The sequence below is a fragment of the Zonotrichia leucophrys genome, unplaced genomic scaffold, assembly GCF_028769735.1.
Source record: "Zonotrichia leucophrys gambelii isolate GWCS_2022_RI unplaced genomic scaffold, RI_Zleu_2.0 Scaffold_34_1600103, whole genome shotgun sequence".
Lineage (NCBI taxonomy): Eukaryota > Metazoa > Chordata > Aves > Passeriformes > Passerellidae > Zonotrichia > Zonotrichia leucophrys.
In genome coordinates, this window is record NW_026992239.1 from 1,395,408 (window position 1) to 1,418,593 (window position 23,186).

The 23,186-nt window shown below is 60.7% G+C and overlaps 1 protein-coding gene across 1 annotated transcript in view; it reads left to right on the forward strand.

Moving 5' to 3' along the window:
- HUWE1 (HECT, UBA and WWE domain containing E3 ubiquitin protein ligase 1) overlaps window positions 1–23,186 on the forward strand; it is a 107,128-nt gene that overhangs the window by 4,572 nt on the left and 79,370 nt on the right. The window contains exons 5-26 of the mRNA XM_064736975.1: window positions 692–898; window positions 989–1,141; window positions 1,808–1,870; window positions 2,719–2,796; window positions 2,891–2,938; window positions 3,375–3,443; window positions 3,536–3,635; window positions 3,728–3,828; window positions 7,735–7,885; window positions 7,961–8,088; window positions 8,164–8,304; window positions 8,405–8,516; window positions 8,596–8,715; window positions 10,025–10,126; window positions 10,211–10,291; window positions 10,399–10,505; window positions 14,104–14,281; window positions 16,914–17,005; window positions 17,093–17,304; window positions 18,958–19,015; window positions 19,106–19,282; window positions 21,734–21,979. Coding sequence (XP_064593045.1) covers window positions 692–898; window positions 989–1,141; window positions 1,808–1,870; window positions 2,719–2,796; window positions 2,891–2,938; window positions 3,375–3,443; window positions 3,536–3,635; window positions 3,728–3,828; window positions 7,735–7,885; window positions 7,961–8,088; window positions 8,164–8,304; window positions 8,405–8,516; window positions 8,596–8,715; window positions 10,025–10,126; window positions 10,211–10,291; window positions 10,399–10,505; window positions 14,104–14,281; window positions 16,914–17,005; window positions 17,093–17,304; window positions 18,958–19,015; window positions 19,106–19,282; window positions 21,734–21,979 — 2,724 coding nt within the window. The remainder of the gene's footprint in view (window positions 1–691; window positions 899–988; window positions 1,142–1,807; window positions 1,871–2,718; window positions 2,797–2,890; window positions 2,939–3,374; window positions 3,444–3,535; window positions 3,636–3,727; window positions 3,829–7,734; window positions 7,886–7,960; window positions 8,089–8,163; window positions 8,305–8,404; window positions 8,517–8,595; window positions 8,716–10,024; window positions 10,127–10,210; window positions 10,292–10,398; window positions 10,506–14,103; window positions 14,282–16,913; window positions 17,006–17,092; window positions 17,305–18,957; window positions 19,016–19,105; window positions 19,283–21,733; window positions 21,980–23,186) is intronic.

Sequence of the window (23,186 nt, forward strand, 5' to 3'; positions counted from 1 at the left end):
GGGTGACCTGGGTTCGGTTGGTTCCGCCAGGGTTGGCTGTACCCAGGGGGCTCAGGGGGTCCCAGGCTGTTCCCAGGGGGCTCAGGGGGTCCCAGGCTGTGCCCCCAGCCCCACATCTCCCCCCTGACCCCCCCTCAGTGTGAGCTGTACCACTGGGTGGATGTGGGGGTCTGGGTTTGGGTTCAGGCCATACCTGGGGGTCTGGGCTGTTCCCAGGGGGCTCAGGGGGTCCCAGGCTGTTCCCAGGGGGTTCAGGGGGTCCCAGGCTGTGCCCCCAGCCCCACATCCCTCCCCTAATTCCCCCCCAGTGCGAGCTGTACCACTGGGTGGATGTGGGGGTCTGGGTTTGGATTCGGGCCATACCTGGGGGTCTGGGCTGTACCCAGGGGGCTCAGGGGGTCCCAGGCTGTGCCCCCAGCCCCACATCTCCCCCCGACCCCCCCTCAGTGTGAGCTGTACCCCTGAGTACTGGGGGTCTGGATTTGAGTTCAGGGCCATAATGGGGTCTGGCTGTCCCCAGGAGGGCTCAGGGTGTGCCCCAGCTTTCCCAGAGGGTTCAGGTGTCCCAGCCTGTTCCTCCAGGGGGTCAGGGATCCCAGGCTGTTTCCAGGGGGTTCAGGGGGTCCCAGGGGGTTCAGGGGGTCCCAGGCTGTGCCCCCAGCCCCACATCTCCCCCCTGACCCCCCCTCAGTGCGAGCTGTACCACTGGGTGGACCTGCTGGACCGCTTCGACGCGCTGCTGGCCGAGGCGGGCCGGCCGGTGGAGGCCATGAGCTGGATGCTGGCCTGCGACCGGCCCGAGCGCCAGCCCCTCAAGGCCCTGCTGCTGGCCCTGCTCAACTTCACCGCCCTGCTCATCGAGTACAGCTTCTCCCGCCACCTCTACAGCTCCATCGAGGTGGGCACAGCCCCAAACCTGCCTCTCTGAGTGTGCCCAGGTGTGTGTGATGCACTGTCACACCTGTCCTGTCCTGTCCTGTCCCCGCAGCACCTGACCACGCTGCTGGCCTCCTCGGACATGCACGTGGTGCTGGCCGTGCTCAACCTGCTCTACGTGTTCAGCAAACGCTCCAACTACATCACCCGCCTGGGCTCCGAGCGCCGCGGGCCCCTGCTGGCCCGCCTGCAGCACCTGGCCGAGGTGGGCGGGGTTTTGGGGGGATTTTGGGGGGTTTTGGGGGCTCAGCAGGGCGGGGATGAACTGGGCTGGTCTCCCTACAGAGCTGGGGTGGAAAGGAGAATGGATTTGGGCTGGCTGAGGTGGGCGGGGTTTTGGCTGAGGTGGGGGGGGTTTGGCTGAGGTGGGCGGGGTTTTGGGGGAGTTTGGGGGCTCAGCAGGGCGGGGATGAACTGGGCTGGTCTCCCTACAGAGCTGGGGTGGAAAGGAGAATGGATTTGGTCTGGCTGAGGTGGGGGTTGGCTGGTGGGTGGGGTTTGGCTGAGGTGGGCGGGTTTGGGGGGATTTTGGGGGGTTTTGCGGGAGTTTGGGGGCTCAGCAGGGCGGGGATGAACTGGCTGGTTTCCCTACAGAGCTGGGGTGGAAAGGAGAGTGGATTTGGTCTGGCTGAGGTGGGGGGGGTTTTGGCTGAGGTGGGCGGGGTTTTGGCTGAGGTGGGCGGGGTTTTGGGGGAGTTTGGGGGCTCAGCAGGTCAGGGATGAACTGGGCTGGTCTCCCTACAGAGCTGGGGTGGAAAGGAGAGTGGATTCGGGCTGGCTGAGGTGGGCGGGGTTTTGGGGGATTTTGGGGGTTTTGGGGGAGTTTGGGGGCTCAGCAGGGCGGGGATGAACTGGGCTGGTCTCCCTACAGAGCTGGGGTGGAAAGGAGAATGGATTCGGGCTGGCTGAGTGCTGCAGGGACCTGCACATGATGGTGAGTGGCAGCTGTGGGTCACCTTGTTCTGTCCTGGGATTTGTTGGGACTCGTTTGTATCATCTGTTCTGGGGGTCCCCAAAGCTCACTTGTGTCACCTTGTTCTGTCCTGGGGGTCCCCAGAACTCACCTGTGTCACTTTGTTCTGTTCTGGGGGTCCCCCAAAGCTCACCTGTGTCACCTTGTCCTGTCCCAGAACTCACCTGTGTCACCTTGTCCTGTCCCAGAACTCACCTGTGTTGCCTTATCCTGTCCTGGGAGCACCCCAAAGCTCACCTGTGTCACCTTGTTCTGTTCTGGGGGTCCCCAAAGCTCACCTGTGTCACCTTGTCCTGTCCCAGAACTCACCTGTGTCACCTTGTTCTGTTCTGGGGGTCCCCAAAGCTCACCTGTGTCACCTTGTTCTGTTCTGGGGGTCCCCCAAAGCTCACCTGTGTCACCTTGTCCTGTCCCAGAACTCACCTGTGTCACCCTGTGCTGTCCTGGGGGTCCCCAAAGCTCACCTGTGTCTCAGAGATTTTTCTCTTTAACATTCTTGTCACATCTTGGTGTGACCCATTCCCAACATCACCTCGTGTGCTTTTGTCACATCCTGAGGCCCTTGATGCCATCTCAGTGTCCCCAACACTGTCTGGTGTCCCCAATGCTGTCCTGACCCTCTTGGTGTCACCTCTTGGGGTCCCCACCACCTTCCCTTGTCCCCCAACACCGCTTTGTCACCCCCTGTTGCATCCCGGGGTCCCCTCATCCCTTTCCCTGTGTCCCAGTGTCCCCCAGCCTGGCTCTGTCACCGCAGGGGAGGGGACCCTGCTGTCCCCATCTCACCCCTGTGTGTCCCCTGCCCCCAGAAATACCCCCCCAGTGCCACCACCCTGCACTTCGAGTTCTACGCCGAGCCGGGCGTCGAGGTGAAGGTGGACAAGAGGGTGAGTGACACTGGGGACATTTGGGGACATTTGGGGACACGAGGAGGCCCCCAAATCATTGGGGCCACCCCTTGACCTCCTGTGACCCCTCCAGGCCACCAGCACCACCCTGCACTACATCCACATCGAGCAGCTGGACAAGGTGAGTGTGGGGGGCACCTGGATTTGGGGAGGGGGCTCTGCTTGGGTCAGCACCCCCCCATTTTGTCCCCTGCCCCCCAGTTTTGTTTTCTGCCCCCCTATTTTGTTTCTCTGCACCCCATTTTGTCCCTCCACCCCCCCATTTTGTCCCCTGCCCCCCAGTTTTGTCTTCTGCCCCCTGTTTTGTTTCTCTGCACTCATTTTGTCCCTCCACACCCCAGTTTTGTCCCCTGCCCCCAGTTTTGTTTTCTGCCCCCTTATTTTGTTTCTCTGCACCCAATTTTGTCCCTCCACCCCCCCATTTTGTCCCCTGCCCCCCAGTTTTGTCTTCTGCCCCCTTGTTTCTCTGCACCCTATTTTGTCCCTCCACACCCCAGTTTTGTCCTCTGCACCCCAATTTTGCTTCTGCCCCTCCCAATTTCTCTTTCCTCCGCCAGATCTCAGAGAGCCCCTCGGAGATCATGGAGTCCCTGACCAAGATGTACAGCATCCCCAAGGACAAGCAGGTGTGTGGGGTGACATCAAGGGGACCCCCATGGATTGGGGGGTGACCCCCAGACCCTCCCTGACCCCCCTAAGTTCTCTGTCCCCCCCTCAGATGCTGCTGTTCACCCACATCCGCCTGGCCCACGGCTTCTCCAACCACAAGAAGCGGCTGCAGGCGGTGCAGGCGCGGCTCCACGCCATCTCCATCCTGGGTGGGCTTTAATTAGGGCTTGTTTTAATTGGGGCGTGGGTTTGGGGGGGGGTCCTGGGGCAGTTGGGGTGACCCCCCCCCCCCTCTCGGCAGTGTACTCCAACGCGCTGCAGGAGTCGGCCAACAGCATCCTGTACAACGGGCTGATCGAGGAGCTGGTGGATGTGCTGCAGATCACCGACAAGCAGCTGATGGTGAGAGCCAGGGCTGAGCCCTGTCCCCTCACCTGTCCCTTGTGTGTCCCTTCAGCTGTCCCTTTGTCTGTGCCTTCACCTGTCCCTTGTGTGTCCCCTCAGCTGTCCCTTGTGTGTCCCTTCAGCTGTCCCTTTATCTGTGCCTTCACCTGTCCCCTCACCTGTCCCTTGTGTGTCCCCTCACCTGTCCCTTTATCTGTCCCCTCACCTGTCCCTTGTGTGTCCCTTCAGCTGTCCCTTTGTCTGTCCCCTCACCTGTCCCTTGTGTGTCCCCGTGCGTGTCCCTTGTGTGTCCCCTCAGTTGTCCCTTTGTCTGTGCCTTCACCTGTCACATCATCTGTCTCCTTGTGTGTCCCCTCACCTGTCCCTTGTGTGTCCCTGTGCGTGTCCCTTGTGTGTCCCCGTGCGTGTCCCTTGTGTGTCCCCGTGCGTGTCCCTTGTGTGTCCCTTCAGCTGTCCCTTTGTTTGTGCCTTCACCTGTCGCATCATCTGTCTCCTTGTGTGTCCCTTCACCTGTCCCCTCACCTGTCCCTTGCGTGTCCCTTCAGCTGTCCCTTTATTGGTGCTGCCTTCACCTGTCCCCTCACTTGTCCCCTTGTCTGTCCCCTCAGCTGTCCCTTTATCTGTGCCTTCACTGTCCCCTCACCTGTCCCTTGTGTGTCCCTTCAGCTGTCCCTTTGTCTGTGCCTTCACCTGTCACATCACCTGTCCCTTTTGTGTCCCTGTGTGTGTCCCTTCAGCTGTCCCTTTGTCTGTGCCTTCACCTGTCACATCATCTGTCCCCTTGTGTGTCCCCTCACCTGTCCCTTGGGTGTCCCTTGTGTGTCCCTTCAGCTGTCCCTTCAGCTGTCCCTTTGTCTGTGCCTTCACCTGTCACATCATCTGTCCCTTGTGTGTCCCTTCAGCTGTCCCTTTATTGGTGCCTTCACCTGTCCCCTCACCTGTCCCTTGTGTGTCCCTTCAGCTGTCCCTTGTGTGTCCCTGTGCGTGTCCCTTCAGCTGTCCCTTTGTCTGTGCCTTCACCTGTCCCCTCACCTGTCCCTTGTGTGTCCCCTCAGCTGTCCCTTTGTCTGTGCCTTCACCTGTCCCCTCACCTGTCCCTTGTGTGTCCCTTCAGCTGTCCCTTTGTCTGTGCCTTCACCTGTCACATCATCTGTCCCTTGTGTGTCCCTGTGCGTGTCCCTTCAGCTGTCCCTTTATTGGTGCCTTCACCTGTCCCCTCACCTGTCCCTTGTGTGTCCCTTCAGCTGTCCCTTTGTCTGTGCCTTCACCTGTCACATCATCTGTCCCTTGTGTGTCCCCTCACCTGTCCCTTGTGTGTCCCTGTGCGTGTCCCTTCAGCTGTCCCTTTATTGGTGCTGCCTTCACCTGTCCCCTCACTTGTCCCCTTGTGTGTCCCCTCAGCTGTCCCTTTATCTGTCCCCTCACCTGTCCCTTGTGTGTCCCTTCAGCTGTCCCTTTATCTGTGCCTTCACCTGTCCCCTCACCTGTCCCTTGTGTGTCCCCGTGCGTGTCCCTTGTGTGTCCCCTCAGCTGTCCCTTTATCTGTGCCTTCACCTGTCCCCTCACCTGTCCCTTGTGTGTCCCCTCACCTGTCCCCTTGTGTGTCCCCTCACCTGTCCCTTCATGTGCTCCCTCATTGATGTTGTGCTGCACACGCTGCTTACCGAGGATGTGAGTGTGACTCACCTGTCCTGCAGCTGTCACCTCACCTGTCCTGCATGTGTCACTTTATTTGTCCTGCAGCTGTCACCTCACCTGTTCTGGGTGTGTCACCTTATTTGTCCTGCAGCTGTCACCTCACCGATCCTATATTTTTCCTATACCTGTACTGCCTCTGTCATTTCGTGTGTATTTTGTATCTGTCCCTTCACCTGTGCCTTCACCTGTCCCCTTGTGTGTCCCCTCACCTGTCCCCTTGTGTGTCCCCTCACCTGTTTGTTGGCGTGGTCCCTCACCAATGTTGTGCTGCACACACTGCTGACCAAGGATGTGAGCGTGACTCACCTGTCCTGCAGCTGTCACCTCACTTGTCCTGGTCTTATACCTGCACTGCTCCTGTCATTTCATGTGTCCTGTGTCTGTCCCTTCACCTGTCCCCTCACCTGTCCCCTTGTGTGTCCCCTCACCTGTCCCTTTGCATGTTCCCTCACTGATGTTGTGCTGCACACGCTCACCTGTCTTGCAGCTGTCACCTAACCTGTCCTGGTCTTGTATCTGCGCTGCTCCTGTCATTTTGTGTATTTTGTATTTGTCCCTTCACCTGTCACATCCTCTGTCCCCGTGTGTGTCCCCTCACCGATGTCGTGCTGCTCATGAAGGACACGAGTGTCCCTAAGCTGTGCCTTCAGTTGTTACATCACCTGTCCCTTTGCGTGTTCCTTCACTGATGTCGTGCTGCTCGTTAAGGACGTGAATGTCGCTCGCGTGTCCCTCGCGTGTCCCTCGCGTGTCCCTCGCGTGTCCCTCGCGTGTCCCTCGCGTGTCCCTCGCGTGTCCCTCGCCTGTCCCTCGCGTGTCCCTCGCCTGTCCCTCGCGTGTCCCTCGCGTGTCGCTCACCTGTCCCTCGCGTGTCGCTCACCTGTCCCTCGCGTGTCCCTCACCTGTCCCTCGCGTGTCCCTCGCGTGTCCTCTCCTGTCCCTCCCCTGTCCCTCACCTGTCCCTCGCGTGTCCCTCGCGTGTCCCTCACACGTCCCTCGCGTGTCCCTCGCGTGTCCCTCGCGTGTCCCTCGCGTGTCCCTCGCGTGTCCCTCGCGTGTCCCTCGCGTGTCCCTCACGTGTCCCTCGCGTGTTGCTCGCGTGTCCCTCGCGTGTCCCTCATGTGTCCCTCACCTGTCCCTCTCCTGTCCCTTGCATGTCCCTCGCGTGTCCCTCGCGTGTCCCTCGCGTGTCCCTCGCGTGTCCCTCGCGTGTCCCTCGCGTGTCCCTCGCGTGTCCCTCGCGTGTCCCTCGCCTGTCCCTCTCCTGTCCCTCTCCTGTCCCTCGCGTGTCCCTCACCTGTCCCTCTCCTGTCCCTCGCCTGTCCCTCGCCTGTCCCTCGCCTGTCCCTCGCCTGTCCCTCTCCTGTCCCTCTCCTGTCCCTCGCATGTCCCTCGCGTGTCGCTCACCTGTCCCTCTCCTGTCCCTCGCGTGTCCCTCTCCTGTCCCTCGCGTGTCCCTCGCGTGTCCCTCGCGTGTCCCTCGCGTGTCCCTCACCTGTCCCTCGCGTGTCCCTCGCGTGTCCCTCGCCTGTCCCTCGCGTGTCCCTCGCGTGTCCCTCGCGTGTCCCTCGCCTGTCCCTCGCCTGTCCCTCGCGTGTCCCTCACCTGTCCCTCGCGTGTCCCTCTCCTGTCCCTCTCCTGTCCCTCGCGTGTCCCTCGCGTGTCCCTCGCGTGTCCCTCGCGTGTCCCTCGCGTGTGCCTCGCATGTCCCTCGCCTGTCCCTCGCGTGTCCCTCGCGTGTCCCTCACCTGTCCCTCACGTGTCCCTCACGTGTCCCTCACCTGTCCATCACCTGTCCCTCATCTGCCCTCGCGTGTCCCTCACCTGTCCCTCTCCTGTCCCTCTCCTGTCCCTCACCTGTCCCTCGCGTGTCGCTCATCTGTCCCTCACATGTCCCTCTCCTGTCCCTCACATGTCCCTCACATGTCCCTCCTGTCCCCCGCGTGTCCCTCTCCTGTCCCTCGCCTGTCCCTCACCTGTCCCTCGCCTGTCCCTCCCCTGTCCCTCCCCTGTCCCATGCCTGTCCCTCGCGTGTCACTCACCCGTCACTCACCCGTCCCTCACCCGTCCCTCGCGTGTCCCTCACGTGTCCCTCACCTGTCCCTCCCCTGTCCCTCTCCTGTCCCTCTCCTGTCCCTCGCGTGTCCCTCGCCTGTCCCTCACCTGTCCCTCGCGTGTCCCTCACCTGTCCCTCCCCTGTCCCAGGACATCAAGGCGGCCTCCCTGCGGACGCTGACGTCCATCGTGCACCTGGAGCGGACGCCCAAGCTCAGCAGCATCATCGACTGCACGGGCACCGCCTCCTACCACGGCTTCCTGCCCGTGCTGGTGCGCAACTGCATCCAGGCCATGATCGGTGCGTGCTGGGGGCTGGGGGGGTCACCTGGGGGGGGGGGTGTGACCCGCCCTAACCACACCTGTGCGCCCCCAGACCCATCCATGGAGCCCTACCCCCACCAGTTTGCCACGGCGCTCTTCTCCTTCCTCTACCACCTGGCCAGCTACGACGCGGGCGGCGAGGCGCTGGTGTCGTGCGGCATGATGGAGGCGCTGCTCAAGGTGAGCTCTTGTCACCTGTGGGTGGCTCTCAGGTGCCTTGGGGGCTGCCTCACCTGCTGTCTGTCCCCTGGCCAGGTGATCAAGTTCCTGGGGGACGAGCAGGACCAGATCACGTTCGTCACGCGGGCGGTGCGGGTGGTGGATCTCATCACCAACCTGGACATGGCTGCCTTCCAGTCACACAGCGGGCTGTCCATCTTCATCTACCGCCTCGAGGTGCTGCCCCCTCTACCTTTGACCTGCTTTTGGGGTGCCCCGGGGGTGTTGTGGGGTCCCCTGGGGTGGTTTGGGGTGCTGAGGCTCTGTCTCCCCCCAGCACGAGGTGGACCTGTGCCGCCGCGAGTGTCCCTTTGTCATCAAGCCCAAAGTGCAGCGCCCGCCCGCTGCCACCCTGCCCGAGGGCGAGGACATGGAGACGGACATGGAGGGTGAGCAGAGGGGTGGGAACAGCCGTGTCCCCCCCGTGGTGTCACCTGTTCCCCCTGCAATGTCACTGTCCCCCCACAGTGACCGACGTGGCCATGGAGAGCAGCCCAGGCCCCTCAGCCGAAGCCCGGCAGGACCCAGTGCCACCAACCCCACCAGCTGTGCCCACCACCAGCGCTGCCACCCCCTCCCCACGCGGTGGTAGGTGACCCCCGGGGCTGGGGACAGTGGGGACATCACTGGCCCCCAATTCCTTCCCTATATGGATGTCCCAATTCTTTTTCTATATGGGAATCCTAATTATTGCTACATGGACACTCCAATTGCTTTCCTATATAGACTCCCTAATTCTTCTTACATGGACACCCCAATTTTTTCTGTATACGGATATCCTAATTGTTGCTATATGGACACCCCAATTCTTTCTCTGTATGGACTCCCTAATTCCTTCCCTACATGGACACCCCAATTTCCTTCCCTGTATGGAAACCCCAGTTCCCCTTATATGGACACCCAATTCTTTCTCTGTATGGACACCCCAATTTCCCTAGTATGAGGACCCCAAATTCTTCCCTATATGGACACCCCAGTTCTCTCTACATAGACACCCCAATTCCTTCCCTATATGGACACCCCAATTCCTTCCCTGTATGGAAACCCCAGTTCCCCTTATATGGACACCCAATTCTTTCTCTGTATGGACACCCCAATTTCCCTGGTATGAAGACCCCAAATTCTTCCTATGTGGACACCCAGTTCCCTCTACATAGACACCCCAATTCCTTCCCTGTATGGACACCCAGTTCCTTCTACATAGACACCCCAATTCCTTCCTACATAGACCCCAATTCCTTCCTACATAGACACCCCAATTCCTTCCCTACATAGACACCCCAGTTCCTTCTACATAGACACTCCAATTCTTCCCTATATGGACACCCCATTCCCTCTACATGGACACCCCAATTCCTTCCCTATATGGACACCCCAGTTCCCTCTACATAGACACCCCAATTCCTTCCCTATATGGACACCCCAGTTCCCTCTACATAGACACCCCAATTCCTTCCCTATATGGACACCCCAATTTCCTTTCCTGTATGGAAACCCCAGTTCCCCTTATATGGACACCCAATTCTTTCTCTGTATGGACACCCCAATTTCCCTGGTATGAAGACCCCAAATTCTTCCCTATATGGACACCCCAGTTCTCTCTACATAGACACCCCAATTCCTTCCCTATATGGACACCCCAGTTCCCTCTACATAGACACCCCAAATTCTTCCCTATGTGGACACCCCAGTTCCCTCTACATAGACACCCCAATTCCTTCCCTATATGGACGCCCCAGTTCCCTCTACGTAGACACCCCAAATTCTTCCCTATATGGACACCCCAATTCCCCCCCAAATAAAAACCCCAAATCCTTTTCCTTATCTGGGTGTCCTCTCCCTGGGGACACCCCAATTTCCTCACGTGCCCCCCAATCCTCTCCGCGTGTCCCCCCAGGAGTGCAGTGCATCCCCCAGCGCGCCGCTTTGCTCAAATCCATGCTGAACTTCCTGAAAAAAGCCATCCAAGACCCCGCTTTCTCCGACGGCATCCGGCACGGTGGGTGCTCGTGGATGTCCCCAAACCCCCCTCACCCCGGTGGGGGTGACAGGGCGGTGGCACTGACCCCGCGTGTCCCCGCAGTGATGGACGGCTCGCTGCCCACCTCGCTGAAGCACATCATCAGCAACGCCGAGTACTACGGCCCCTCGCTGTTCCTGCTGGGTGAGGCACGCCCCGGCCCCACCTGGGCAGCGCGGGGCGGGCACGGAGCGGGGACCCCGCCAGGTGCTCTACCTGCCCTCAGTGCCCCCCTCTCTCCTCCGCCGCAGCGACCGAGGTGGTGACGGTCTTCGTGTTCCAGGAGCCCTCGCTGCTGTCCTCGCTGCAGGACAACGGCCTCACCGACGTCATGCTGCACGCCCTGCTCATCAAGGACGTGAGTGGGGCTTGCCTGTCACCTGTCCTGCACCTGTCACCTGTCCTGCACCTGACACCTGTCCTGCACCTGTCACCTGTCCTGCACCTGTCACCTGTCCTATACGTGTCACCTGTCCTACATGTGTCACCTGTCCTACACCTGTCCCCTTGTGTATTCCCTCATCTGCCCCCTCACGTGTCCTGTTGTGTGTTCTCTCACTGATGTCACGCTGCTCATCAGGGCCATGAGTGTGCCTTACCTGTCCTGCACCTGACACCTGTCCTGCACCTGTCACCTGTCCTGCACCTGTCACCTGTCCCCTTGTGTGTCCCTTCATCTGCCCCCTCACGTGTCCTGTTGTGTGTTCTCTCACCGATGTCACGCTGCTCATCAAGGCCATGAGTGTGCCTTACTTGTCCTACACCTGTCACCTGTCCTACACCTGTCACCTGTCCCCTTGTGTATCCCTTCATCTGCCCCCTCACGTGTCCTGTTGTGTGTTCTCTCACTGATGTCACGCTGCATGCACTGCTCATCAAGCCATGAGTGTACCTTACCTGTCCTATACGTGTCACCTGTCCTACACCTGTCACCTGTCCCCTTGTGTGTCCCTTCATCTGCCCCCTCACGTGTCCTGTTGTGTGTTCTCTCACCGATGTCACGCTGCTCATCAAGGCCATGAGTGTGCCTTACCTGTCCTGCACCTGTCACCTGTCCTGCACCTGTCACCTGTCCTGCACCTGTCACCTGTCCCCTTGTGTGTCCCTTCATCTGCTCTCTCACATGTCCTGTTGTGTGTTCTCTCACCGATGTCACGCTGCTCATCAAGCCATGAGTGTGCCTTACTTGTCCTACACCTGTTACCTGTGCTATACCTGTCACCTTACGTGTCCTGCACTTGTCACCTTACCTGTCCCCTTGTGTATCCCTTCATCTGCCCCCTCATGTGTCCTGTTGTGTGTTCTCTCACCGATGTCACGCTGCTCATCAGGCCATGAGTGTACCTTACCTGTCCTACACCTGTCACCTGTCCTGCACCTGACACCTGTCCTACACCTGTCACCTGTCCCCTTGTGTGTCCCTTCATCTGCCCCCTCACATGTCCTGTTGTGTGTTCTCTCACCGATGTCACGCTGCATGCACTGCTCATCAAGGCCATGAGTGTACCTTACCTGTCCTACGTCTGTCACATGTCTTACACCTGACACATGTCTTACACCTGACACATGTCCTGCACCTGTCACCTGTCCCCTTGTGTATCCCTTCTTCTACTCTCTCACATGTCCTGTTGTGTGTTCTCTCACTGATGTCACGCTGCATGCACTGCTTATCAAGGCCATGAGTGTACCTTACCTGTCCTATATGTGTCACCTGTCCTACACGTGTCACCTGTCCTACACCTGTCACCTTACATGTCCTGCACTTGTCCCCTTACCTGTCCCCTTGTGTGTCCCCTCAGTGAAGTCATGCTGCTCATGGAGGCTGTGAGTGTAGTCCCTCACCTGTCCGGCCCCTGTCCTCACCTCTGTCACCTCACCTGTCCTCTCACTGTCCCATCAGCTGCTCCCACACCTGTCCCATGTCTTGGACCCTCCCACACCTGTCCTGTACTTGTTGCTTGTTTGTTCCATTTCCTGTTTGTGCACCTGTTCCATCTCCTGTCCCTGTGCTTGTCCCCTCACCTGTCCCCTCATTTTTGTCCTTGTGTTTCCCAGTATCTGTTTTCTCGTGTGTCCCTTCACCTGTCTTTGCATCTGTTCCGTTTTCTGCCCTGCACCTGTTGTGTGTCCCTGTACCTGTTCCATTTCCTGTCCCCTGCCACTGTTCCCCACCTGTTCTATTTCCCATCCCTTGCACCTGTCCCCTCCCCTGTCCCCTCCCCTGTCCCATTACCTGCCCTGCACCTGTTCCACCCCCTGTTGCCTCATGTGCCCATCACTTGTCCCCACACCTGCCTTGCACCTCTTCCATTTCCTCTCCTACACCTGCTCCGGGTCTGCCTCTCACCTGTGTGTTCACCTGTCCTGTGCTTGACACCTGTGTCAGTGTCACACCTGTGTCAGTGTCACACCTGTGTCAGTGTCACACCTGTGTCAGTGTCACACCTGTGTCAGTGTCACACCTGCCCCAGCTCCCCCCCACACCTGCCCATGCTGGTGCCACACCTGCCCAGTGTGTGCCCAGCTTTGCCCTCACCTGCCTGTGCAACACCTGCCCACTGTCTGTGCCAGCTGTGCCCTTCACCTGCCCAATGTCTGTGCCAGCTTTGCCCCTCACCTGCCCAATGTCTGTGCCAGCTGTACCCTCACCTGCCTGTGCAACACCTGCCCAGTGTGTGCCCAGCTTTGCCCTCACCTGCCTGTGCAGCACCTGCCCAATGTCTGTGCCAGCTGTGCCCTCACCTGCCCAATGTCTGTGCCAGCTTTGCCCTCACCTGCCCAATGTGTGCCCAATGTGTGCCCTCACCTGCCCAATGTCTGTGCCAGCTGTGCCCTTCACCTGCCCACTGTCTGTGCCAGCTGTGCCCTCACCTGCCCACTGTCTGTGCCAGCTTTGCCCCTCACCTGCCCAATGTCTGCCCCAGCTTTGCCCTCACCTGCCTGTGCAACACCTGCCCAATGTCTGTGCCAGCTTTGCCCTCACCTGCCCAATGTCTGTGCCAGCTGTGCCCTCACCTGCCTGTGCAACACCTGCCCAATGTCTGTGCCAGCTGTGCCCCTCACCTGCCCAATGTCTGTGCCAGCTTTGCCCCTCACCTGCCCAATGTCTGTGCCAGCTTGGCCCCTCACCTGCCCACTGTCTGTGCCAGCTTTGCCCTTCACCTGCCCACTGTCTGTGCCAGCTGTGCCCTTCACCTGCCCAATGTGTGCCCAGCTTTGCCCTCACCTGCCTGTGCAACACCTGCCCAATGTCTGTGCCAGCTTTGCCCTCACCTGCCCAGTGCCTGCCCCACTACCTGCCCCTCCCTTGCCCCAGCTCTGCCCTGTGTCTGCCCCACACCAAGTGTGCCCCCAGCCCCTGACCTGCCCCAGGTGTGCCCCCTGTGCCTCACCCTGCCCTGTGTGTGCCCCACACGTGCCCCAGGTGTGCCCCAGCCCCTCACCCTGCCCTGTGTGTGCCCCACACCTGCCCCAGGTGTGCCCCCTGTGCCTCACCCTGCCCTGTGTGTGCCCCACACCTGCCCCAGGTGTGCCCCCTGTGCCTCACCCTGCCCTGTGTGTGCCCCACACCTGCCCCAGGTGTGCCCCCTGTGCCTCACCCTGCCCTGTGTGTGCCCCACACGTGCCCCAGGTGTGCCCCCTGTGTCTCACCCTGCCCTGTGTGTGCCCCAGGTGTGCCCCAGCCCCTCACCCTGCCCTGTGTGTGCCCCACACGTGCCCCAGCTGTGCTCCCAGCCCCTCACCCTGCCCTGTGTGTGCCCCAGGTGTGCCCCCTGTGCCTCACCCTGCCCTGTGTGTGCCCCACACCTGCCCCAGGTGTGCCCCAGCCCCTCACCCTGCCCTGTGTGTGCCCCACACGTGCCCCAGGTGTGCCCCCTGTGCCTCACCCTGCCCTGTGTGTGCCCCACACGTGCCCCAGGTGTGCCCCAGCCCCTGACCTGCCCTCACCTGCACAGGTGCCAGCCACGCGGGAGGTGCTGGGCTCTCTGCCCAACGTGTTCAGCGCGCTGTGCCTGAACGCGCGGGGGCTGCAGAGCTTCGTGCAGTGCCAGCCCTTCGAGCGCCTCTTCAAGGTGCTGCTGTCCCCCGACTACCTGCCCGCCATGCGCCGCCGCCGCAGCTCCGACCCCCTGGGTGAGCGGGGCACACTGGGGACACTGGGGGACACTGGGGGGACTGGGGACACTGGAGACATTGGGGGTACTGGGGAGACTGGAGACGTTGGGGGTACTGGAGACATTGGGGGTACTGGGGAGACTGGAGGTGTTGGGGGTACTGGAGGCATTGTGGGTACTGGAGACGTTGGGGGTACTGGGAGTACTGGAGACATGGGGGGTACTGGGGACACTGGAGACATTGGGGATACTGGGGAGACTGGAGACTTTGGTGGTACTGGAGGGGCTGGGGACACTGAGGGTACTGGGGGATACTGGAGATGTTGTGGGTGCTGGGGGATACTGGAGATGTTGTGGGTATTGGAGATACTGGAGATGTTGGGGGTACTGGGGACATTGTGGGTACTGGGGAGACTGGAGATGTTGAGGGTACTGGGGAGACTGGAGGCATTGGGGGTACTGGAGACATTGGGGGTACTGGGGAGACTGGAGACATTGGGGGTACTGGGGACATTGGGGGTACTGGGGAGACTGGAGGTGTTGGGGGTACTGGAGGCATTGGGGGTATTGGGGAGACTGGAGGCATTGTGGGTACTGGAGACGTTGGGGGTACTGGGAGTACTGGAGACATTGGGGGTACTGGGGACATTGGGGGTACTGGGGACATTGTGGGTACTGGGGAGACTGGAGATGTTGGGGGTACTGGGGAGACTGGAGATGTTGGGGGTACTGGAGACATTGGGGGTACTGGGGAGACTGGAGACATTGGGGGTACTGGAGGGGCTGGGGACACTGAGGGTACTGGGGGATACTGGAGATGTTGTGGGTACTGGAGATACTGGAGATGTTGGGGGTACTGGGGATACTGGAGACATTGGGGGTACTGGAGATGTTGGGGGTACTGGGGGGACTGGAGACATTGGGGGTACTGGGGGTACTGGAGACATTGGGGGTACTGGGGATACTGGAGGCATTGGGGGTACTGGGGACATTGGGGGTACTGGGGAGACTGGAGACATTGGGGGTACTGGGGACATTGTGGGTACTGGGGAGACTGGAGATGTTGGGGGTACTGGAGACATTGTGGGTACTGGAGGGGCTGGGGACATGGGGGGTACTGGGGACATTGTGGGTACTGGGGAGACTGGAGGCATTGTGGGTACTGGAGACGTTGGGGGTATTGGGGGTACTGGAGATGTTGGGGGTACTGGAGACATTGGGGGTACTGGGGATACTGGAGGCATTGTGGTTATTGGGGAGGCTGGAGGCATTGTGGGTACTGGAGACGTTGGGGGTACTGGGAGTACTGGAGACATTGGGGGTACTGGGGACATTGGGGGTATTGGGGGTACTGGAGACATTGGGGGTACTGGAGACATTGTGGGTACTGGGGATACTGGAGACGTTGGGGGTACTGGGGAGACTGGAGGCATTGGGGGTACTGGGGGTACTGGAGATGTTGGGGGTACTGGGGACACTGGAGACATTGGGGGTACTGGGGACATTGGGGGTACTGGAGATGTTGGGGGTACTGGAGGGGCTGGGGACACTGAGGAGTTTCCAGTTTTTGGGGGTCTCTGTAGGAATTTCCAGTTTTTGGGGGTCTCTGTAGGAAAGCTCAATTTTGGGGGGAGGGCCTCTGTAGGAATTTTTAGTTTTTGGAGGTCTTTGTGGGAAAGGTCAATTTTGGAAGGGATCTCTCTAGGAAATATCAGGTTTGAGGGGGGGTCTGTGTAGGAAGTACCCTAACTGAGGGTACTGGGGACACACGAGGTGCTGCTGTCCCCTGACTGCCTGCCCACCATGTGCCACCATCAGCTCCAACCCTGTGGGTGAGCGGGGGACACTGGGGACACTGTGGTGTACTGGGGACACTGGGGATCCTACCAGCATTTTTTTTTATTTAGCAAAACATCATCCTAACATTTAAATAATTTCCTTATTTTTTGGAGTCACTTGTGTTTATTTTAGGTATCACCCCTTATTTATTTAACTTCTAGAACCACCTCTGCTTCCCCCAAAACCTGCTGTGCCCCCCCAGAATCACCTCTGCTTGCCCCAAAACCACCTGTGCCCCCTAAAACACTCTCTGTGCCCCCCCAGAATCACCTCTGCTTGCCCCAAAACCACCTCTGCTTCCCCCAAAACCACCTGTGCCCCCCAGAATCACCTCTGCTTGCCCAAAACCACCTCTGCTTCCCCCAAAACCACCTGTGCCCCCCAGAATCACCTCTGCTTGCCCCAAAACCACCTCTGCTCCCCCAAAATCTACTGTGCCCCCCCAAACACCTCTGCCAACACTGTGCCCCCCAGAACACCTCTGCCCCCCCAAAACCACCTGTGCCCCCCCCAAAACCTGCTGTGCCCCCCCAGAATCACCTCTGCTTGCCCCAAAACCACCTGTGCCCCCCCCAAAACCTGCTGTGCCCCCCAGAATCACCTCTGCCCCCCCAAAACCACCTTGCCCCCCAAAACTGCTGTGCCCCCCAGAATCACCTCTGCTTGCCCCAAAAACCTGCTGTGCCCCCCCAGAATCACCTCTGCCCCCCCAAAACCACTGTGCCCCTAAAACCTCTGTGCCCCCCAGAATCACCTCTGCTTGCCCCAAAACCACCTGTGCCCCCTAAAACACTCTCTGTGCCCCCACCCAGGTGACACAGCCTCCAACCTGGGCAGCGCCGTGGATGAGCTGATGCGGCACCAGCCCACGCTCAAGACCGACGCCACCACCGCCATCATCAAGGTGACAACCTGGGCACCCTTGTGGGGCTTCAGGGCCCCCCCAAAATCTCTCCAGCCCCCCTCCCCCTAAATGCCAGCCCTTCCACAGCTGCTGGAGGAGATCTGCAGCCTGGGCCGGGACCCCAAGTACATCTGCCAGAAGCCGTCGATGCAGAAGGCGGACGGGACGGCGGCCGCGCCGCCCCCGCGCTCGCCCCACGCTGCCGAGGAGGCCTCGAGCGAGGATGAGGAGGAGGAGGAAGTGCAGGCCATGCAGAGCTTCGGGGCTGCCCAGCAGAGCGAGGCAGAGCCCAGCCAGACGTGAGTAGGACAGGGTGGGATGGGAGGTCTGGGGTGTCCCCAGGTCACTGGGGTGTCCCCAGGGTCTGTGGTGTCCCCAGGTCACTGTGGTGTCCCCAGGTCACTGGGGTGTCCCCAGGTCACTGGGGTGTCCCCAGGGTCATGGGGTGTCCCAGGTCTGTGGTGTCCCCAGGTCACCGTGGTGTCCCCAGGGTCCTGGGGTGTCCCCAGGGTCAGGGTGTCTCCAGGTCACTGTGGTGTCCCCAGGTCACTGGGGTGTCCCCAGGTCACTGTGGTGTCCCCAGGTCACTGTGGTGTCCCCAGGGTCTGTGGTGTCCCCAGGGTCTGTGGTGTCCCCAGGTCACTGTGGTGTCCCCAGGGTCTGTGGTGTCCCCAGGGTCTGGGGTGTCCCCAGGTCACTGTGGTGTCCCCAGGTCACTGTGGTGTCCCCAGGTCACTGTGGTGTCCCCAGGTCACTGTGGTGTCCCCAGGTCACTGTGGTGTCCCCAGGTCACTGGGGTGTCCCCAGGTCACTGTGGTGTCCCCAGGGTCTGGGGTGTCCCCAGGTCACTGTGGTGTCCCCAGGTCACTGGGGTGTCCCCAGGTCACTGGGGTGTCCCCAGGGTCTGGGGTGTCCCCAGGTCACTGTGGTGTCCCCAGGTCACTGGGGTGTCCCCAGGGTCTGGGGTGTCCCCAGGTCACTGGGGTGTCCCCAGGGTCTGGGGTGTCCCCAGGTCACTGTGGTGTCCCCAGGTCACTGTGGTGTCCCCAGGGTCTGGGGTGTCCCCAGGGTCTGGGGTGTCCCCAGGTCACTGTGGTGTCCCCAGGGTCTGGGGTGTCCCCAGGTCACTGTGGTGTCCCCAGGGTCTGTGGTGTCCCCAGGTCACTGGGGTGTCCCCAGGTCACTGTGGTGTCCCCAGGGTCTGTGGTGTCCCCAGGTCACTGGGGTGTCCCCAGGGTCTGGGGTGTCCCCAGGTCACTGTGGTGTCCCCAGGGTCTGTGGTGTCCCCAGGGTCGTCACATTTGTCCCCCAGGGATCTGTGCTCAGTCCTGGATTATTGATGGTCTGGGGTGGGAAGGATCCTTTGGGAGCTGGGGAAGGGTCTGGGGGATCCTGGGGGAGCTGGGGAAGGGTCTGGGGGAGCTGGGGAAGGGTCTGGGGGATCCTGGGGGAGCTGGGGAAGGGTCTGGGGGAGCTGGGGAAGGGTCTGGGGGATCCTGGGAGAGCTGGGGAAGGGTCTGGGGGATCCTTTGGGAGCTGGGGAAGGGTCTGGGGGATCCTGGAAGAGCTGGGGAAGGGTCTGGAGGATCCTGGGGGAGCTGGGGAAGGGTCTGGGGGATCCTGGGGGAGCTGGGGAAGGGTCTGGGGGATCCTTTGGGAGCTGGGGAAGGGTCTGGGGGATCCTGGGGGAGCTGGGGAAGGGTCTGGGGGATCCTGGGGGAGCTGGGGAAGGGGCTCAGCCTGGAGAAAAGGGATTAGGGGGAAAATTTAGGCTGGAAATGGGCAAAAACTCCCCAGAAAGGGTCTGGTGGGGAGGTGTTAAAGCCAGGCTGGGGGGTGACACTTGGTGACAAGGTCAGGAGCGGTCTCAGAGGTCTCTCCCAGCCTCGTTAACTCAGATTTTGTGTCCTGGGGGGGTCACACCTCCCTCACTGCTCCCTCTGTGCTTGCAGCGTGGTGGGCACCGAGGAACGCATCCCCATCCCGCTCATGGACTACATCCTCAACGTGGTGAGGCCCAGCACCATCCCTGGGGGTCCCCACTGGCCCTGACCCCCCTGAGGGCGTTCAGAGCCCCCCCTGACCCCCTTTTTGCCCCAGATGAAGTTTGTGGAGTCCATCCTGAGCAACAACACCACGGACGATCACTGCCAGGAGTTCGTGGCCCAGCGGGGGCTGCGGCCGCTCGTCACCATCCTGGGGCTGCCCAACCTGCCTGTGGACTTCCCCACCTCTGCAGCCTGCCAGGCCGTGGCTGGGGTCTGCAAATCCATCCTGGTGAGCCTGGGGGGTCCAAATCCATCCTGGGGGCTGCAGATCCATCCTGGGGGGCTGCAAATCCATCCTGGTGAGCCTGGGGGCTGCAAATCCATCCTGGGGGCTGCAAATCCATCCTGGTGAGCCTGGGGAGCTGCAAATCCATCCTGGGGGGCTGCAAATCCAGCCGGGGGGAAGCTAAATCCATCCTGGGGCAGCAGATCCATCCTGGGGGGCTTCATATCCATCCTGGTATGGGCTGAGGGGCTGCAAATCCATCCTGGGGGCTGCAAATCCATCCTGGGGGGTTTAAATCCATCCTTGGGGGAGCTAAATCCATCCTACTATGGGCTGGGGGGCTGCAAATCCATCCTGGGGGGTGCAAATCCATCCTGGGGGGAGCAAATCCATCCTGGGGGGCTGCAAATCCATCCTGGGGGGCTGCAAATCCATCCTGGGGGCTGCAAATCCATCCTGGGGGGTGCAAATCCATCCTGGTGAGCCCGGGGGGTGCAAATCCATCCTGGGGGACCTGAATCCATCCTGGGGGCTGCAAATCCATCCTGGGGGCTGCAAATCCATCCTGGGGGGCTGCAAATCCATCCTGGGGGCTGCAAATCCATCCTGGGGGGTGCAAATCCATCCTGGGGGGTGCAAATCCATCCTGGTACAGCCGGGGGCCTGCAAATCCATCTTGGAATGAATCTTGGTGATGCTCTGTGTCCCCAGTCACTGTGCCATGAGCCCAAGGTGCTCCCGGAGGGTTCAGTGCCCCCAGTGTCCCCTCATTGTCCTCTCAAACTCTCTCCCACAAGCCCAGGGTGTTCCAGGAGGGTTCAGTGCCCCCTCAGTGACCCCCATGTCCCCTCTGTGTGTCCCCAGACCCTGTCCCACGAGCCCAAGGTTCTCCAGGAGGGTTCAGTGACCCCGTTGTCCCCTCTGTGTGTCCCCAGACCCTGTCCCATGTGCCCAAGATGTTCCAGGAGGGTTCAATGACCCCTCAGTGACCCCCATGTCCCCTCTCTCTGTCCCCAGACCCTCTCCCACGAGCCCAAGGTGCTGCAGGACAGTTCAGTGCCCCCTCAGTGACCCCCATGTCCCCTCTGTGTGTCCCCAGACCCTGTCCCACGAGCTCAAGGTGTTCCAGGAGGATTCAGTGCCCCTCATGTCCTCTTTGTCCCCCTGGACTCTCCCCAAGAACCCAAGGTGTTCCAGAAGGGTTCAGTGCCCCCTCAGTGACCCCCATGTCCCCTCTCTGTGTCCCCAGACCCTGTCCCACGAGCCCAAGGTGCTCCAGGAGGGTTCAGTGACCCCTCAGTGACCCCCATGTCCCTTGTCTGTGTCCCCAGACCCTGTCCCACGAGCCCAATGACCCCCAGGAGGGTTCAGTGCCCCCAGGAGGGTTCAGTGACCCCAGTGTCCCCTCATTGTCCTCTCAAACTCTCTCCCACAAGCCCAAGGTGCTCCAGGAGGGTTCAGTGTCCCCTCAGTGACCCCCATGTCCCCTGTCTGTGTCCCCCAGACCCTGTCCCACGAGCCCAAGGTTCTCCAGGAGGGTTCAGTGACCCCCAGGAGGGTTCAGTGCCCCCAGGAGGGTTCAGTGACCCCCATGTCCCCTCTCTCTGTCCCCAGACCCTGTCCCACGACCCCAAGGTGTTCCAGGAGGGTTCAGTGCCCCCTCAGTGACCCCCATGTCCCCTGTCTGTCCCCTCTCTGTGTCCTCTGTCTGTGTCCCCAGACCCTGTCCCACGACCCCAAGGGGCTCCAGGAGGGTTCAGTGCCCCCTCAGTGACCCCCATGTCCCCTGTCTGTGTCCCCAGACCCTGTCCCACGAGCCCAAGGTGTTCCACAAGGGTTCAGTGCCCCCTCAGTGACCCTTTTGTCCCCTCTGTGTGTCCCCAGACCCTGTCCCACGAGCCCAGGGTTCTGTAGGAGAGTTCAGTGCCCCCTGGTGCTCTGAAGTTGCCCTGGGTTCAGTGCCCAGCCCAAGGTTCTCCAGGAGGGTTCAATGACCCCTTTGTCCCCTGTCTGTCCCCAGACCCTGTCCCACGAGCCCAGGGTGCTGCAGGATGGTTCAGTGACCCCTCAGTGACCCCCATGTCCCCTCTCTGTGTGTCCCCAGACCCTGTCCCACGACCCCAATGGGCTGCAGGAGGGTTCAGTGCCCCCCATGAGGGTTCAATGACCCCAGTGTCCCCTCATTGTCCTCTCAAACTCTCTCCCACAAGCCCAAGGTTCTCCGGGAGGGTTCAGTGACCCCGTTGTCCCCTCTCTGTGTCCCCAGACCCTCTCCCATGACCCCAAGGTTCTCCAGAAGGGTTCAGTGCCCCCTCAGTGACCCCCATGTCCCTCTCTCTGTCCCTCTCTGTGTCCTCTGTCTGTGTCCCCAGACCCTGTCCCACGAGCCCAAGGTTCTCCAGGAGGGTTCAGTGCCCCCTCAGTGACCCCGATGTCCCCTCTGTGTGTCCCCAGACCCTGTCCCACGAGCCCAAGGTGCTGCAGGAGGGGCTGGTGCAGCTCGAGGCCGTGCTCTCGGCCCTGGAGCCGCTGCACCGGCCCATCGAGGCGCCGGGGGGGTCGGTGCTGCTGCGGGAGCTGGCGGGGGCGGGGGCAGTGCCCGATGCCACCCTGTCAGCCCAGGCCACGCCCCTGCTGCACGCGCTGACCGCCGCCCACGCCTTCATCATGATGTTTGTGCACACCTGCAGGGTGGGACAGGTAATGGGGAGGGGGCTGGGGGGGTTTGCATGGGGCTTGGGGGGCTTGGAATGAGGTTTGGGGGCTTGGAATGGGGTTTGAATAGGGTTTTGGAGGGTTTTTAGGGCTTGGGGAGGGGTTTGGGGGGCTTGGAATGGGGTTTGGGGGCTGGGAATGGGTTTGGGGGGCTGGGAATGGGGTTTGGATAGGGTTGTGGGGGGGTTTGAGGGCTTGGGGAGGGTTTGAGGGGGTTTGAATGGGGTTTGGGGGGCTGGGAATGGGGTTTGGGGGGCTTGGAGAGGGTTGGGGGGTTTGGAATGGGGTTTGAGGGGGTTTGAATGGGTTTGGGGGCTTGGAATGGGGTTTGGGGGGCTTGGAATGGGGTTAGAGGGGCTTGGAATGGGGTTTGGGGGATTGGGGAGGGGTTTGAGGGATTTTAAAATGAGTTTGGGGGGGCTTGGGGAGGGGTTGGGGGGATTTGAATGGGGTTTGGGGGGCTGGGAATGAGGTTTGAGGGGCTTGGGGAGGGGTTTGTGGGATTTTAAAATGGGTTTGGGGGCAGCTTGGGGGGTTGAATGGGGTTTGGGGGGCTTGGAATGGGGTTTGAATGGGGTTTGGGGAACTTGGGGAGGGGTTTGTGGGATTTTAAAATGGGTTTGGGGGGGCTTGGGGAGGGGTTTGAGGGGATTTGAATGGGGTTTGGGGGGTTTGAATGGGGTTTGGGGGGTTTGAATGGGGTTTGAGGGGCTTGGGGGGACTTGGGGAGGGGTTTGTGGGATTTTAAAATGGGTTTGGGGGGGACTTGGGGAGGGGTTTGGGGGTTGAATGGGGTTTGGGGGATTTGGAGGGGACTTGGGGAGGGGTTTGGGGACTTTAAAATGGGTTTGGGGGAGGCTTGAGTGGTTGAATGGGGTTTGTGGGGATTTGAATGGGGTTTGGGGGGCTTGGAATGGGGTTTGAATGGGGTTTTGGAGGGGTTTGAGGGCTTGGGGAGGGGTTGGGGGGCTTGGAATGGGGTTTGGGGATTTGAATGGGGTTTGGGGGGGCTTGGGGAGGGTTTGGGGGGTTGAATGGGTTGGGGGGCTTGGGGAGGGGTTGGGGGGCTTGGAATGGGGTTTGAATGGGGCTTGGAGAGTTTGAATGGGGTTTGGAGGCTTGGGGAGGGGTTTGCAGGGGCTTAGAATGGGGTTTGAGGGGGGTTGGAGAGTTTTAAAACCAGTTTGGGGGG